The sequence below is a fragment of the Haliotis rufescens genome, unplaced genomic scaffold, assembly GCF_023055435.1.
Source record: "Haliotis rufescens isolate VD_foot unplaced genomic scaffold, xgHalRufe1.0.p SCAF_12, whole genome shotgun sequence".
NCBI lineage: Eukaryota > Metazoa > Mollusca > Gastropoda > Lepetellida > Haliotidae > Haliotis > Haliotis rufescens.
The window spans coordinates 31,173,484-31,192,183 of NW_025963802.1; the positions used below are offsets into that span (position 1 = coordinate 31,173,484).

General features: G+C 41.0%; 1 protein-coding gene across 1 annotated transcript; it reads left to right on the forward strand.

Moving 5' to 3' along the window:
* On the forward strand, positions 1–11,786 carry LOC124118101 (fucolectin-like). The gene is made up of 4 exons (XM_046480180.2): positions 1–163; positions 3,408–3,632; positions 9,208–9,465; positions 11,168–11,786. The coding sequence occupies exons 1-4, from the start codon at positions 106–108 to the stop codon at positions 11,383–11,385; spliced, it is 759 nt and encodes a 252-aa protein (XP_046336136.1). The 5' UTR covers positions 1–105; the 3' UTR covers positions 11,386–11,786.
* The last annotated feature ends 6,914 nt before the right edge of the window (positions 11,787–18,700 follow it).

Here is an 18,700-nt window from a genome sequence, read left to right on the forward strand (position 1 = left end):
CAAAGTATGGCAGAAACAAATCGATCCGCTTCGTTGTCTGTGGCAATTGACAGCGCGTCATAATGCTACGTTCCTTTCGAGTAAGAAGTTCAGTTCAGAAGAGGGATGGATAAGATCAGTATACCCTGGTTGACAATATGTGTGTGTACATGTACAATATCAGGTAGGTGCAAGTTTTTGTTGTTGATGTGAAACACTGAACCTACCAAAATAAATACAGATTCTTTATTCATTTTTAAAAAAAGTTTTAAAAATAGTTTGGAACATCTCTTGAACAACAGGGTTACTTAGATCACTTCTATTTTATCGTAGGTAGGGGCCAGCATTTCCATAGTTGTATGTCATTTGTTACCATTTGATCTTGTTTGAACAAGGTTGAAAATCAATATTAAATGTCAAGGTAAATATTGACATTGAAATATACTGAACAGCAAAAGAAACGGCACCCTAAGTAACGTTGCATGAAAAGTTGTCATTTAAAGTTGTAATTTTTGTCAAAGTTTCTAAAATTATAACTTTAGCTTGTCCGGAAAAATGAAATTTGATGATAAAAAAACAAAGCAGATGACAAAAAAACCGATCGCCCAAACGCATCACGGCAACGGCCATGGTAACCCGATGCAAATTGAAATGCACATGCGTTCCCCCATTTCTTGCCCTATAAAAATCCACCCAGAACATTCATTCGTTATTGAATTGCTACCACATGCCAAGATTGACAAGAAATCAGCGACACCAAGCCCTTGGACGATTGCAAGCTGGACAAACCGCACGGCAAGTAGCCAATGCATTTCAAGTCCACGTAAGGACCATATACAGGCTCCAGCAACGATACCAGACCACCAACACTACAGATGACCGACCACGTAGTGGAAGACGAAGGGTCACCATCCGACGTCAGGATCGTCAGATTGCGCGACAGCATCTTTAAGATCGCCGTGTTACTGCTGCCGAAACTGCTCGACAGACCATGGGGACACACCAGCGACGCTATCGTGCGGACACCGTGCGTCGACGATTGACGAGCAGTCACCTCCACTGTCACAGGCCACAACGAGGACCCATTCTGACACTGCAACACGGTGTGGACAACACAGCACCAGCATTGGCGCCACCAGCAGTGGAGAAGAGTCCTCTTCTCTGACGAGAGCCGTTACTGTATCTCAACAGCAGATGGCAGAGAGAGTCTGGCGACGCCGTGGTGAACGTTATTCGGGTGCGTGTGTTGTTTAGAGACTCGTAGGGTGGTCCGAGCATCCTGGTGTGGGGTGGAATTGGTCTTGCACAGAGGGTCGGCCCTCTGGTCCAGGGAGAGGCAGTGGTGTCACAGCAGCTCGGTACATTGAACAAGTCTTGAGACCACACGCCATACCTCATTTGGTACGTCGCCGCAACCACGAGTTTCAGCATGATAACGTCCGTGCCCACACTGTGAGAGCAACAGGAGACTTCCTCAAGCAGAATGGCATCAGAACCATGCAGTGGCCTGCCCTCAGTCCCGATTTAAATCCCATTGAGCACCTGTGGGACGAGATATCGATTCAAAGACGGCTGAATGACGTCCGACCAAGGCCGACAACTGCAGCTGAACTACGTCAGGCGTTACTCAGAGTATGGACTCAAGTGCCTATGGCCTTCATCGACCGCCTCATCCATTCCATGTATCGATCGCGATGTTGCACGACAGTCATCAATGCACATAGCGGACACACGAGATACGGACTTGTGATGCCAGTTTCTCAGAGACTAGTGTTGTGTTTCACTTTAAGAACATTTGACACTTTAATTTCAACCTTGATGATCAGTTTTGCCAGGTTTCATCTTTTTAATATGTCTCAAAGTATGTTTACAGTGTTTGGACAAATCAGGTTCCTCATATATCTATCCATGGTGACGTTTCTTTTGCGGTTCAGTATATATTGCTTTTGAGTGAGTCACAAAAATATATTTTTGCAGCACTTCATCACGCTTATTGCTTGTTACTAAGTGAGTTCCATTTTAAACAATCTTCAGTGCAATTGTTTTAGGCCCATTTCAACAAGAAAACTATTATGTCATGAAAGGAGTCGATCGAATGTGTGATACATGTACATGTATTGTGAATATGTGTGTATATTGCACCTTGTTGTCCTTAAGCTAGTTTAAATAAGGTTTACGTTTGATCTGATTTTTACCTTACAGTCCATGTGTCGCTATTGACGACGACTTTTGATAATTTTAGCATTGTTCCCATTGCTTTTGGGCTGAGATAGTGCCAATGCAACGTCAATTTATCACTCGCTCGCACAAAAGCCGATAACAATCAGTATCGGATCGCGAACTGGTTCCATGACATTCTACCCGACCACTGGTTTATATAAATCAAACTAGATTATTTTTACATGCCGTCGTTACCGAGTAATTATATTGCTCACTGCTGCGAACATTCGCCCACCCACTATGTGGAACGTAATAGTGAAGTTTTAAACCTACTCTGCATACTGACTTCAAACTAAGGCTATGGAATTAGGCATTCCTACTTTTGAAGTAGAACATCACACGTTCATTACAATGTAATTTGCATATACATGCAGGTTTAGAATGCCGTAGATACGCTCGTTCAAACATTTTAATATTGAATCAAATTAATACTACCCGATTCTTGCAGTAGAAAGTAAGCCAGTTAAATCTGTTGACATTTATTGTGTTATATATTTTTTTCATGCGTATTTATGTATAATGCAATTTACTGACTTTTGTAACAGCTTTACTGTGTCCAGAAAAACAACAACTTGAAAAGTCATTTGTCCTCAGTATTCGCTCAAGAAAATATATTATTCGCTCAATATGCTGGATGTCCAAAAAAACGTGTTGGAAAACAACTTAAAGAGTTCGGCTCCTTTTTTCACAGACAAAGAACTGCTTGTTTTGAAGTAGCACGAATTGACACAAGTGAATCAGCTCAGTCTAACATATCTCTGGCAAGTCTTTCAAAAACAACAGATACTAAAATAGTTTTCATTCTCAAAGCCTCGAAAAGCATAATTATTCGTGAACACAATGCCAATATGGACCTTTGAACAACATGTACGTTTGACTAGTATGCACGTCTAACAAATGTAAGTCTGGACAACATGTGTATGTCTGATGCGTCTTGGGGCGGTCGGGTAGCCTAGTGGTTAAAGCGTTCGCTCGTCACGCCGAAGACCCGGGTTCGATTCCCGACATGGGTACAATGTGTGAAGCCCATTTTCTGTTGTCCCCCGCCGTGATATTGCTGGAATATTGCTAAAAGCGGCGTAAAACCATACTCACTCACTCACTGATACGTCTGAATGATATGTCTGAACACCGTCAACCGTCCACAAACACCACAGTATCGTTACTTTTGCCTTGCAATTCACTTGCACCCACTTTGATGTGAACAGGTGTTGGAACAAACAACATCGCTCTGGGTAAACCGGCAACACAGAGTTCTGTTACCTATGGTGGGACGGCAAATCGGGCTGTTGATGGTAACCGCGATTCCAATTTCTGGAGAAGGAGTTGCATTCACACATTACACGGAGAAACTGACCAGTGGTGGTCAGTCGACCTCTTGTCCATCTACAGGATCCACACAGTCCGGATCCAGAACAGAGGGGACGATGATGGTAAGTACACAGCATGGGGAAACAGGCTTTGGATAAGGACAACACGGAAAAGGCTATAAAACGTGCATTACTATACACGACCAAAGCTTTTAGAAATCATTAACGAAGTTTTCATATTCGTTTATGAAACCGGGTCAGGGACTTGTCATTTGATATAGGGAGGGGAGGGAGGCAAGGAGTGATGAGATCGGGCTTATGACTGTATCAAATGCGCTGAACCCCTTTATGTAAATTTTGTTTTCATGTAAAAGTTATAATGTTCCCCTAAATGACCAGATCCTAAGTAGCGTTCAAATTTGCAACATTTTGTTTTCGAAAAAAATACAACTGTGTCATGTTTTCATGCCTCACCACCCCAATATATAGTTGTGATAAATGTTTGAGTCTGCAACCCATGCTCGTCTCAAGATGAAACTAACGGGATCGGGTGGTCAGGCTCGTTGACTTGGTAGATATATGTCGTCGTATCCCATTTGCGTCGATCGATGCTCATGATATCAAACACTTGATTCTCTGGTCCAGACTCGATTATATTCAGACTGCCACCATATAGCTGGGATATTGCTGAGTGCGGCGTTAAACAACAAACAAACAACAAACAAACAAAGCACATCAGCATATCGTGGCCAACTTTGATGATAGACCCCAATCAGGATGGCCAGGATCGACACCACCTATCAAGGGTCGTCTAGACCCATGTTCTGCAGAAATGAGGACCAAGAGCAAATCAAAACACAAAATAGGCCTGTTGGTGTTAGAGTTCCCGGGATGACCATTCGCATTTGACTTTCATGCAGTTCACCTGCGTGTTCGTCGACCACCTGTTATCAACGTTTGACTGATTCAACATTGCAGCACTGCACCAGTGGTGCAGACAGCGTCGTCACTGGGATAGTAGGCCATGGTCACGTGTCAAGGGTCACATCAGGCGTCCTTTATAGGCGAGGTTGTGTTTGGAAACGTTCAAATACATCACGACAATGTCTGATAAGAAACGTTCCAAATACACGACGACACTGTCTGTTTGGAAACGTTCCAATACACGACGACAATGTCCGGTGGTGGCTCAGTGATTGCATGCAGTGGGACCATCATGGCCGACTGAACGCCGTTGACCCTAGGAGGATAAAACGAAGGTACTAACGTGACAACATTTTGGCGGCTACCGTGGTACACATGCAGTCAGGCTGTTACTGTATACGTGCAGCAGCAGAACGATTTCATATTTCTTCTATGGTCAGCGCTGAGCACGTATGGGACATCATCGGGCGTCTACGCCCCAAACAGCCGTCGACCGCGCTGGATGAACTCGGCCCTGTGCTTCAAGGTAGAATACAAAAACAACAACATTGGCCGCATCATCATTGTGAATGTTTAAATCGTTGTGGGTTCATCTATTACTTAAGGAAACATGTGTAACGTGCATATGTCAGAATGAACCCTTGGTGATTTTTATGAACGTTTACCCCCAGTTTCCTTTGTTTAATCAACTCGTGAAGATTCTGATTTGCCAATTCAATCATTGTAATGTTTACTCATAAACATAACTAAAACACACCCTACTTTGTTTAATTGTATTATAAATTTAGTTTTGAAGCCTAACCGTGGCACATTGATACTAAGCTATTATAGAATAGAGTTGTTTTGTGTGTTTGTTGTTTATCAAGTCTGGACCAGATAATCCAGTGATTAATATCATGAGCATCGATCCACGCAATTGGGATCGATGACATGCATCAACCAAGTAAGCGAGCCTGACCACCCGATCCCGTGAGTCGTCTCTTACGACAAATGTAGTCGTCTTTTACAGCAAGCATGGGTTGCTGAAGACCTATTCTACTCCGTGTCTTCACGGGTCGAATAGAGTTGTGCCCGACTTTGGAATATTGTTTGAGGACGGAATTATGTATGGAGCTAAATCGTGTGACGTTCTGCCGATCTCTAACGCATTGTTTGCGGATATAATTCATCGGGATGATATATGCAGCTATTACAGTTCGAGGTTGTCCGTCCTATTGTACATACTAAGCGTGAAGGTGTGGTATATCTATTGTCCATCTATTATCATATTTTCCAACAGCTGTTTTACCCAAAACCATAAATAATGTGATTATTAGTTTTTGACAACAACAGACACTTATCAATCAGCTTAGAAGCATAACTGTATAACTTTTTTTTCAACCATCGAATGGTACCAAAATCAATAAGAATACTGTTTACAGTTTAGTCGTTCTTCAAAGACGACAAAGGCTGAACTGTCAGTTGGTCTTCTGTGCATTGGATCGACCATTGTTCATATGAGTACACAGTATAACTTTCTATGCACGTACCAGAAACCACCCATGCCTTTGGGGTATATTTCTTGATCAACTACACCGACTCACATCACACGATATCTATCCGTCACGATATCCGTGCAAGTAATGATTGGCCCGGTGCACACACAACATAATCAGGCAGTCATCTGCCAATCAGTGTTCAAAATTGACTTAAGTATTTCTTAAATTATAACTGAAAAGGACAGGTATATTCTGTAAATCATATAAAAACACATATGTAAAGCACATAAAAGCAGATTAATCAAAGGGCGAGTATTCCAGAATATTGTACCAAAGGATGTAATTCACCCTATGTTAAACAATCGTTAGATCAAATACCACCGAGATAGACCGATTAAGCACTGTTACGACGTAAATTGTAATAAAAAGGTAAATTGTAATACTTGCAGCAAATTGGCGTCTTGGACACTACGGTAGTAAGGTTATTACAATTTACGTAAGAATTTATTACATTTTACCGCAAGTAGAGATTATTACAATTCACGTCATTTTTTATTACAATTTGCGTATTACAATTTACGTCAAATTTTATTACACTTAACGTTGTTATTACAATTTACGTCAAAATTATTACAATTTGCTGCAAGTATTACAATTTACCTTTTTATTACAATTTACGTCGTAACAAGCACGTTTGTAATTCGTGTGTGAGGTAGATGCATTTTGGTAACTGATAGCCAGAAGCATATTTACGAAAATTAAAATTGACTTTAAGGAAAGCTTCGTCCATTGACAACACCATATCACCATGGAAACGTCAATGTTGTTACCCTTTTTGGACTGATATTTATGTTGAAGAGACACAACCGAACTTATCGACACAAGTCAGCCAGTATACATCGGGCATCAACAGAAATGTTTCCAATTGTGTCTACCTAGATTTCAATTCTGAAAATCACTCCGTCCTTCACATGAAAAACTTAGGATATTAGAAAATATATACCTTCCTTCTAATGATGTAACACCATGAAATGCAGTCGACGTTATAGAATGTCCAGAGACTATAACTGAATTCGACTGTTCTGTACGACAATGCCATATGGATGTAATGACAAAATAAAATACGTAAGTAGTCTTTCTAAGCAGCGAATTGCAAACGTCACTGCTTTGAGTCTGTTTCCGGCATCCAAAAGACGCAGCGATGGTCATAAGAAAGGTCGAGGGCCAAACAATACCAATTATTTGGAAGATGTGTTGTCTCTCCTTCATGAACCATTGGGACTGCACAAGTAAGGACAACACTGTAATATGTTTCACTGAAAGGAATCACACGACTCCAGTAACGCTTGATGAGGGTCTCTCACAAGCGCACAGTATCGAGAAGAGAGTAGTAGTTACTGTTGTTACTTTGAAATGGTTGGCCAAACGAGAAACATACTTCTCTAGATCAGACAAAGACCGCATGTTCTTGAGTTTGAAATTTGCACACAGGTGAATTAAAGTAGCATTACTTTATTACAAAACGTGGTGACCATAGATAGATACTAGTATCTATCTTCAGAGGATCAGGACAATTTGTCAAAAAAAAAGCAAATGCCATCTGAAGTTTACTGAGAAAACAATATGTGAAATGCTCGACTTCCTCATTGATAACATCTAAGTCACATTTAGGGGTTAAACATCAGGCAAGAAGTAGCTGATCTATTTTTTTATGCATGTGAATCGTCATCGTCTCTGATTGGCAAAGTGAAAACAAGGTACTTTGACCAAGAAGTGTTAACTTAAGCTTCAGGTATATTGATGATCTGAAATCGTTCAACAACGACCAAATAGCCCATTTCATTCAACCGAATTACCCACCTGAACACATCGGTGACCGTCTCATCTGTTTCGTATTTAGATCTATGCATATAGATTCAGAGTGACAAACCACTCTCCACAATATTTTATGACAAGAGGATGACTTCTTCATTCCCATGGTCAACTTTCCCCTTTTTACTTTGAACAATATTCCTGCAGCTCCAGCCTTTGGTGTTTACTTTTCACACCTTTTGAGGTACAATCGAGCATGCTCTTTCTTCCAAGTTTCCAAAGGGTGTCACATGACTTTTACTCAGAAGTTGTTCTATCAAGATTCCAAAGTTCAAGGCCTCAGTAAAGCCTTCAAAGGGTTGTATGGTAGACACGTGGAGGACATGATTTTGTTCCCCTGTTTTGTCCGGTGAACAATTGACTTTCCTTTGAATGTGTTTGTGACGGGTAGGCCTGTAGGGCAGAATATGCCTTTTCGCAAACACCTGGTAGCATTACTATTTGATAGTGATTCATAAACAAATGCTCATGATATAGACAGAATCATACAGTCTACTTTGCTTTCTTATGGATATGGAAAGGAATTTGCCGCTTGTATTTAGGGTAGTCAAATTCTGACTGTGTCACATCAAACGGAACTTTAGACGGAACCTCGCCACTTGAAATGGAATCAAATGGCCGCTGACTGTCACCTGACTTCCTATCCTTACCTTCGTTGAAACCACGTGGTTAAAACTCAACGATGATGGTTATCGCTAGCAAAGTGGATGTTTCTTTAAAAAGCTATTATGCATTCTAAGAGGCGAGGACTAAAGCGAAAAAACAACAACAACAAAACGCACATTTATGAATAACTTTAAAGTTAAAGAGACGACAACAGGTTTTCGCCAAATGTTCGAGCATGTCATCTTGAGTGAATTTCATTGTAGCACTGAATACAAAACATCACTTCATAACGGAAATGACGTCATTGCTAAGTGACGTCATCTCGGACATGATATATTGTGAAAATGAGATTGCGTGTCTTGAATACATAGAGGATATTTATCTCTTCATGTTGGAGAACATGTTTATCTCATTGGCTGATCTGACACTTGATTTTCATGAGCGACGCAGCCACAAATGAAGATGTAACCTCTTTCAGGTTACGCGTTCAGTTAAACGTGTTATTTGAATGAAAAGCCACATTGTTTAACATGCATATTGTGACACATTAATTTTCCGCTTGGAATACCAGAAGGGATAGTGCGGCAGCGTAGCCCTTACAAAACCATGCAAAAGGTTGACGGAACTAACCAAAGCGCGCCATCGCGACAACACGACAGTTTGACCATTGTCGCCTTTCATTAAAAAACAAACATAATATTCAAAACATTGTCTCGATATCACGCTTTGGTTAATTTTATGACTTGTGACTGGTTTCGTAAGGGCGACAACGCCCCTTATTTCACAAAATACACAATAAAGTATGTTTTTGTTTTTAGGATTCAAATTTCATGACTTTGAAGTGGAAGTGTACAAACAGAGCCCAGGCCATTGTCCAGGCGCCAACAAGACAACGTGTGCCTCACACCCAGGAGCAGCGAACCTCGGTGAAAACGTTCAGCTGACGTGCGCTGAGGGGACAATTGGCAGATACGTAAAACTACTGAAATTACCGCAGTTCATATCCAGCCCTGAGGACGCGCTAACCATCTGTGAAGTAGAGATCGAAGGTGTTCTTGTTCATCAATGCCTAAAAGGTGGTGCTTTGAGTTGACTTTGAATAAGCTGAAAGTTTTGGTACAAACCTGTTCAAGCAATATAAATTGATTTCCCAATGGATCAGTGTGGTCCTATTTCAGAATTGCACGATCGAAAACCATTCACAGTTCAGGTCTTGTGGGAGACATATTGATAACACATTTAATGTGTTCGTTCTTGTGTAACATCATGCTCAACCGAATGTGACGATTATTTATTTAAATATATTTATTCACAAGAGGCGAACGGGATTGGTGGCCAAGTTCTTAAAACTTAGATTGTATTTCCATTTTCGCGACCTGGAAAGGGATGTCTTCAGAGAACAAAGATATGATTTTAATGAAATTGTAGTGTACATATAATGTGGGACTGCCTTACACATATAGCTTCTTTAGCTGTAAAATCGTGATCTGCATTGCCGTATAACTATAGGTATGGTATTAACAATATTTTTTAAAACTGTTTAACATAATTAAACGCTCATGACTAAACAGTGTCCTTTCCATGAAATAATGATATGCATTTTCACATGCATTTCAACATGTTCAGTGGGGGTGATCTTTTATACCAATTCTACATAAATCATAATTCAGTTGACTTAACATGTATCTCTGTTTTGCGTGTACGGTTTTATATGTTAATATTTTATACAGTAAACTACGGTTATAACGAACTCAAAGGGACCACTAATTTTAGTTCGTAATAACCGTAGCTCGTTATAAGCATATATACAGCATATATACATCAAATGGCCGGGACTAAAAAAAAAGTTCGTTATAAGCGTGTTCGTTATAAACGTAGTTTACTGTATTCGAAATGCGAAGTACGAAGGTGGCGTTTGACGATTTGTGAAACCGTGTGTACATTGTTGATCTGCAATGATATACTTTGAAGCCTTTTAACTCTTTCATTGTCAGATTTAGCGATGTATTTTCTGTTACACAAGCTATCAAATTGCTAATTCAAATAGTGTGTTATTTACTCCGTGGAGATACTGGAGTAGAATGAGCCACCAGTAACCTATGCAGGGCGGTTGTACCAAAGAGCAGAGTGACAGATTTGAAAAACTCCCAACAAGAAGCAGAAAGAATTGTAACTGGTTTACCAAGCTATACTTCCGACTTGGTTGATGCATGTCATAGTATTCCGATTGCGTGGATCGATGTTCATGATATCAATCACAGGATTGTCTGGTCCAGACTCGATTATTTACGGATCGCCATCATATAGCTGGAATATATTGCTAAGTGGGACATTTAACAACAGACAACAAATGTAAAAGTCGACAAAATAAATCAGTGGTCACGTCGTACTGATTGCGTGTCAACGTGCACCGATAGCTTAGATCGTTGTTCATGCTTTCAGTCACTGGTTTGCCTGACCATGACTTGATTATTTACTGGCAGTCCTGATATAGCTGGACTATTGTTGAGTGGCATTAAACAACACCTCATTTGTTTCACTGGGCTCTGGGGCTACAGTAAACCGATGTGTATGAATCTCATTCTCGTCACCTCGACGTGACATGACTTGACTATTTCTAAAAGCGGTGTATAACAATACGATCTCATCCATAGTGTAGTATATCACGTACAAACTTATCCTTATCATAGACCAGTTAAAACTTGTTTTTCTTGCATTGTGTTTCCACTTGTAGATTAATTGTCTGATGACTTACAAATATATTATTATTGTTTGCAGATAGACAATTCCATAAGCATGCAGGGAATAAGATGCAGTCTTCAAACCCGACTAATACTGGATTAACGCGGGCGGAGTGTTCCAGGAGATGTTACTATGACAATGGTTGCTATGGTATCAACATCCGGGTCACTGATGATGAATGTCAGCTCATCACTGAATTCGATAGCAATACATTAGCAGACGACAGTGGATGGAATTATTATCGGCTGTGTTAAGTCATTCAATGAAAAAACATCTATTCAGTGTTTGTCCATTAACACATTGTCCTTGTCCATTTAAAGGGATGAGATTGTGGATTAATTCCTATCAGCATGTGACTGACGCATTGCGTTTTGTTGTCGACTGAATAATCCGTGAAAAGAATAACTACTTCAATTACGAAGCACAAGTTTAACACAAGACACCGTGCAGATTTATTACATCAGGACGCAATGAAGGATGGATACATTTGTGATTGTTGCGGAAGAACTATCAAGTGTTGGAGTGTTCTGAAAACATATTTGCGGACAATATGTCGTTGATATGTCGCTCTGAAACCTTGTAGCGACCTCAGTGAAACGACACGTGAAGATCCGGGGTAGAATAGGTCTTCAGCAACCCATGCTTGCCGTAAAAGGCGACTATGCTTGTCGTAAGAGGCGACTAACGGGATGGGGTGGTCAGGCTCGCTGACTTGGTTGATGCATGTCATCGATCACAATTGCGTGGATCGATGCTCATGATGTCAATCACTAGATTGTCTGGTCCAGACTCGATTATTTACAGACCGCCGTCATATAGCAGGAATATTGCTGACTGCGGCGTTAAACAAATCAACCAACCTCAGTGAAACCTTTCAGAGACCCCTGAAACCTCATTGCGATTGTCAAATATTTTGGTCACAAGAAAGTTGCATCGCGGTCGCATTGTCTGTGTGACTGAGGTTTTAATCATAGGAAGTCGGAGACCATATTGCGGTTCCGACTATAGCATAAACATGTTTTGATTAATAACTTTAAGATAGTGATGACAACATTTGCGAAAAGGTGAGAGTATTCTGCACCACCGAAGGCAGGGGTTTCAGAGGGAAGTCAAGTGTTCACCCGAACACACACGGAATATATGGTAAAAGTCAAAAGGCATTATCTTTATTTTTGGTTACTTACGGTCAAATTTTGATAGCTGTTCTAATGCCTTCAATGCTGTAACCCTGATCAAACAATATCTGAGCAAGTTCTTGAAAATATTCGCGGAAATTGTACCTCAAAACATATACAGTAAACTACGGTTATAACGAACTCAAAGGGACCACTAATTTTAGTTCGTAATAACCGTAGTTTGTTATAAGCATATATACAGCATATATACATCAAATGGCCGGGACTAAAAAATAAGTTCGTTATATCCGTCTGTTCGTTATAAGCGTGTTCGTTATAAACGTAATTTACTGTATATGGGAAATATCGACACCAAAGGCTGGAGCTGCAGGAATATTTGTGGACATGAAGAGAAAGTTTACTATTGGATAGATTAAGTCACCCCTCTTGTCATCAATCTCTGCATAGATCTAATATGAAACAGATGAGGTGGATGCGTAATACACAAACAGATCAGCGGACCCCTTTAAGATCGTCATAAATTACAACAATAATCCCTATGTCAAACTTGTTACATTTAATCAAAGGTACAGGTGATGCTTACACATGAAGATCAAATAATTATGTTTAATTCCTAATGAATGCTTGGTTGAGAATGGTGACAATTATATTGACCGTCGGGGCTGTTAACAGTGCAATGGTCAGCGGGCAAACAATGTGTTTCTGAAAATGCTAAAAAAAAATATTAAAATAATATCTTTTTAATGGATATTAAAAATCAAACGATTTGTTTGGCACTACCTTTCGGATGAACAAATTGCATGTTTCAAAACTCTGACTGATATATTGAATTGTCGGTCCTTTATTCATACTCTCAAATTACAGTCACCACCCTTGTGTCATCTTGGGCGGATACAGAGAGGGGGGGGGGGGGGGGTGCGCACCCCCCCCCCCCCCTTTTTATTTCGAAAAAAATCTTTATTTCTGTATAAATTACCACCAAAGACGATAAATAGATCTTAATTGTGCACCCCCCCTTTTCAAAAAAGCTGTATCCGCCCATGGTCATAACGCGTTGACTACTGTTCAACGCGGCGTTAAACTCACTCACTCACTCAAATAAACTTCATGGACACATGTTACCCGGTTACCCACATGTGACCTCTGTAAAAACCAATACAATCGCTGTATCATTTTGTTCCATTACCTATTTTGCGATCTCTGGTCGTCATTTGAACCCGACAGGTCAAATCAAACCAGCATCACACTGCATTGCTTCTAATCAACCTGTCAGGACCTATCGGGGCACGGGTGGCCCAGAGGTCTAAGGCGCCGCGATTCGCTGTGCAGAGTTGCGTCCCTTGGGCTCGCCAAAAACCTATGATTATGGGTTCGAATCCCGGTTCGACCCGATTATGTTCCTAGGTTTGTCAGCACCATACCCTTGCTCGTGGGTTTAACCGAAGTGGTAGACGTCTGAGCCCTGCATCACTTCGGGCTTTCCTCCCACATTAAGCTGACACGCCGTGATATAACTGGAATACTGTTAAAAGCGGCGCTAAACCCAACTCACTCACTCACTCACTCACTCACTCACTCACTCACTCACTCACTCAGACTTATCTGTTTTCCTTTCTTGTTGTATATGGTAATGAAGCTTCATTTAATATGTTCCTTTTATTAATAAATGTTATAAGAAGTGTGCATGCTCGTCTCGGCATAAAGCACAATAGTTTAAAGGATTACATATCAAAGCACTTGATGGTGCCTGTTTTTATCATGTTTCGTCTGTCATAGTCTGATGATTTTATTGTTCTAACACTAGTTTTAAAATATAATACGTGATTATTTCCTGTTGTTGTACTATCCTTCGACGACAGTTTATATATATATATATTTGAGTGTATATATACTGAACAACAAAAGTTCCTGTGACATTGAATAAGATAAAATGCAAAGTTATGTTTTTACCACATCTGAAACACTTTCGGTTTGCAACAGATAAAAGACTCCTGTATGTGTTCAAATGGTTTAATTTGCCATACTGACTTCAGAAAATACGTGATTTCATAAAAAACATGAACATGCCAAAATGTCACTTTACAAATCAATAGCGTGTGTACATGTGTCCACCTCTGGCTGCGATGCAAGCAACACATCTTCGTCTCATGGAATGGACCAGGCGTCGCACAAGGTCCTGTGGGATATCTGTCCATATCTGCTGGAGCATGTTTCGAAGTTCCTGAAGTGTCTGTGGAACACGTGGTTGACGTCGAAGGCGCCGATCCATCTCATTCCACATGTGCTCGATTGGTGAGAGATCAGGGGAGCGAGCCGGCCAGGGGATGACATTCACGTTGTTGTTTTTAAGAGAATCCTGAACAAGTCGAGCAATGTGAGTCCGGGCGTTGTCATGTTGAAAGGTAATGCCTGGGGCTTGCTTTAAAGTCAACTTTTGCATGGAATGCATGCTTTTCTGTAGCAGTTGCGTTTTGTGACTTGATTCCATACATGTACTACAATATTGAAAACCAAACTTTACTTGTTAAATATTTTTAATTGTTAAAAATACACAAAAAATATTGGTGTCACAGGAACCTTTGTTGTTGAGTATATATATACTCACCGTCAAAAGAAACGCGAACCATTGAAACATGAAGAGAAGTATGTACGTTATGAAGAGATGTTTCCAATGTGTACCGCTTAATGACCAAACTAACAATCAGTCAAGTGTTACCATAGAGTGACTTTATTCTTATCACGTGATATGAATATGCTGCACGTGGTCTCCACATTTTACACGCTAATCCTGCACGAGACAAATGGTGTATCTCGAGTCATGGATCTATGACGTCACATGTGATGCGTTCATGAATATCGGTTCACACAACATACCAGTATGTTCGTTTGTGCATTGAACCAATCTAATATCTCTGGAATATGAGTAAGTCTTTATCTATTAACCAACATGTATGGTATTCGTGTTTCATTTGGCTGTGAGTATATATTGATGGAAACGAAAAAGGAAACATTTAGTATCAGACACGGTAAAATGGTATGCTAGCATGGGTTCTCAACCTTGTCTAACAAACACGCATTGGCAACAATGCACACAAACACATCTGAGCATTGATTCTGACATGTGTTGAATTTGTATGCGCGCTATTTCAAATGTACTGACAGTAAATCTTATTGGCCAATATGTTTCATTGTGCCCTTATACGTTTCCAACAGTATGTAATATATATGCATAACTCACTCACTCACTATAGTTACATAATAGTTTAAATGTTATTTTGTGATAGTCTAGCTATTTTACTGTCCTTTTTTGACAGGTTTGTATGTAGTCTAAAGGTATTTATCTTTAATGTATAACGTTTCATAGTCACGAAATACTGCCGATGTGACTTTACATTTGAACTCACTCACTCATTAACTCAAATCTTCAACAGTTCGTCGTGCATATATAATATGACTAATGTATAAGACAATCCAACTTGTGGTCTAGTGGTAGAGCGTCCGCCCGGAGAGCGGAAGGTCCGGGGTTCAATCCCTGGTCATACCAAAAGACGTTAAACGATGGAACCTGTTGTTACCCTGTCTGGCGCTCGGCATTAAGGTAATAAAAGAGTGGCCGGCTCGGAGTCAGTATGCAGCGTCTGAGTGGGGTATTCATATTTAAACTGCGGCAAGGTATCACGGTGTGCTGGCACTATAAATCGGCAAAAGTCAAACTAGTACAAACAGCCACAAAAACACGCACGTCGGTATGTAAGTGCAATAATCTTAGACGCGACTCGAAACCCAGTTTTAACTCACCTCACCTCACCTCACCTCACCTCACCTCACCTCACCTCACCTCACCTCACCTCACCTCACCTCACCTCACCTCACTCCACCAATCCAGCTTGCACCAATTAGAAACACCTTTAAAATTGGAACTGTTTCCATCAGGACTTACCTCATATGGGCATGCACAGCAGGAGTATTCAAAGTGATAGAATTAAGTCTGTATTGACTGGACTGGTCTGAGTACTAATATTCATGTTAACCCTAAGATATATTTCGGCAATGTATTGACATCACGCGTCTATTTAAGACTTAAAGCTACACGCTGTTGTGTTCTGCTTATACTACGTAATTGTACAATGTATGCGTTACAAACAATACATAAATACATAATAATATATGTATTGTATTAATAAACATTGCTTAATTAAACATTGTTATGATATTTTCTTTACCTGAACCTTATTCTTTCAATTCCCATGTCGAGTTGGGGTTAGAATTGTAGATCCTGGGCAACCGGACCCGTGAAGATTCGGGTTAGAATACGTCTTCAGCAACCCATACTTGCCATAAAAGGTGACTATGCTTGTTGTAAGAGGCGACTAACGGGATCGGGTGGTCAGGCTTGCTGACTTGGTTGATGCATGTCATCGTATCCCAATTGCGTGGATCGATGCTCATGATGTCAATCACTGCATTGTCGTCCAGACTCGATCATTTACAGACCGCCGTCATATAGCTGGAATATTGCTGAGTGCGGCGTTAAACAACAAACAAACAAAAACTGAGCAACCATGCTTCTTTCAAGAGGCGATTCACGAAAACGGGTGGCCAGGTCAGTCACTTGGTTGAAACCGTGCATCGTGCGTGGAACGTTGCTCATACTACCAGTCACTGGTTTGTATGGCCCTGGCTCGATAACTGACAACACGCCGCCATATAGCTGGTTCTAAACATAACAAATCTTAATTTATTTGAACCCTTGTTATTTCGGGGTAGAATGGGTTCCATCTATCCCATGCAGGAGTGAGTGAGTATGGTTTTACGCCGCCGAGGGGTGCTCTTTAAAGCGGCATTAAAGCCAAGTCGTTTGCAGACACCTATTTTCATCTGTTTGTTTGGTCTCTGTGGTCACAGTGTGTGAGTGAGTGAGTGAGTGTGGTTTTACGCCGCTTTTATAAATATTCCAGCAATTTCACACATTGTACCCATGTCGGGAATCGAACCCGGGTCTTCGGCGTGATAAGCTAACGCTTTAACTATGTGGTCACAGATGTTTCCAAGCTGTTTTTGTTCATTTTTAATCATATATGTCATTTGCAAATAAAACATAAAAGAAACGAATGCTTCGTGAATTTACCAACTCTAAGCACTATTTTTACATTGCACCAGCGCCGTCAAATGATGAGTGTCATGTTTGACAACGTCTGATATGAAATAGCAGCTGTGACCTACATTAATGCTGGCATACAACAGAGCTGAATCATGTAGACACTGGTTAAATAATATACTCTTCAAAGAAAGAAACTTGACATAGATGTAAAACCACTTTTTGCCAAATATCTAAAATAATTACATTAAATGAGAACCAAATAAGTCAAACAGAAAGATGATGTGTCTATAATTCGCGAAAACACATGCAAAGCACGTAAACGTAGCGTTTGGGGATCAATTTTACAGCTTCATCCAAACGCAACCGCCTGTAAAACCGTGCAGCACGGGGTCCTGCATTTAGGCATGCAGGCCCCCCTGCTGAATGGGTATAAAAATCCACATCAACGGCTGTTCATACAGTCCTTATAACGGCAGTAGAGGCGGTGACAGAATGCCAAGACTGAATGCAGCTCAACGGAACAACGCCATTGGGAGATGACAAGCTGGAGCAACCCAAGCACAAGATCGATACATCCGGCTGCAACACCTCCGAGACCGCACTACCACAGCCACGTCTACAACCACACAGATCCCTGGGGTACTCAGAATATCAGATCAAACCGTACGCAACAGACTGAGGGAGGCTGGACTTTTTGCACGAAGACCTGTTCGACGTCATGTATTGACCCCACGTCATCTGGCGGACCGTCTGCTTTGGTGCCAACAGAGGGTAAGATGGGCACGTGCAAGGTTGAGAAATGTACTGTTTACTGACGAGTCCCGTTACCTACTCACACGTGTTGATGGGCGCGCACGTGTGTACAGACCAAAACCAAATACCAAAAGACGTTAAAAGATGTTACTTGTTGTTAGCCTGTCTGGCGCTCGGCATTAAGGGGCTAAAACAAGGACTGGTCGGCTCGGAGTCAGTATACTGTGTCTGAGTGGGGTGTTCATGTTAAACTGGGGCATGATATCTCAGTGGGCTAGCACTATAAATCGGCATCAGTCCGGACTAGTACACACACACACACACACACACACACACACACACACACACACACACACACACACACACACACACACACACACACACACACACACACACACACACACACACACACACACACACACACACACACACACACCACCTCCACCACCCCCACACACACACGTGCATGCACGTCGCTATATGAGTGCAATAATCTTGGACGCGACGTTAAACCCTATTTTAACTCACCACACCTTTAAATTTTGAAACGGGGTTAAACTCTACTTTCTCACTCCTCGG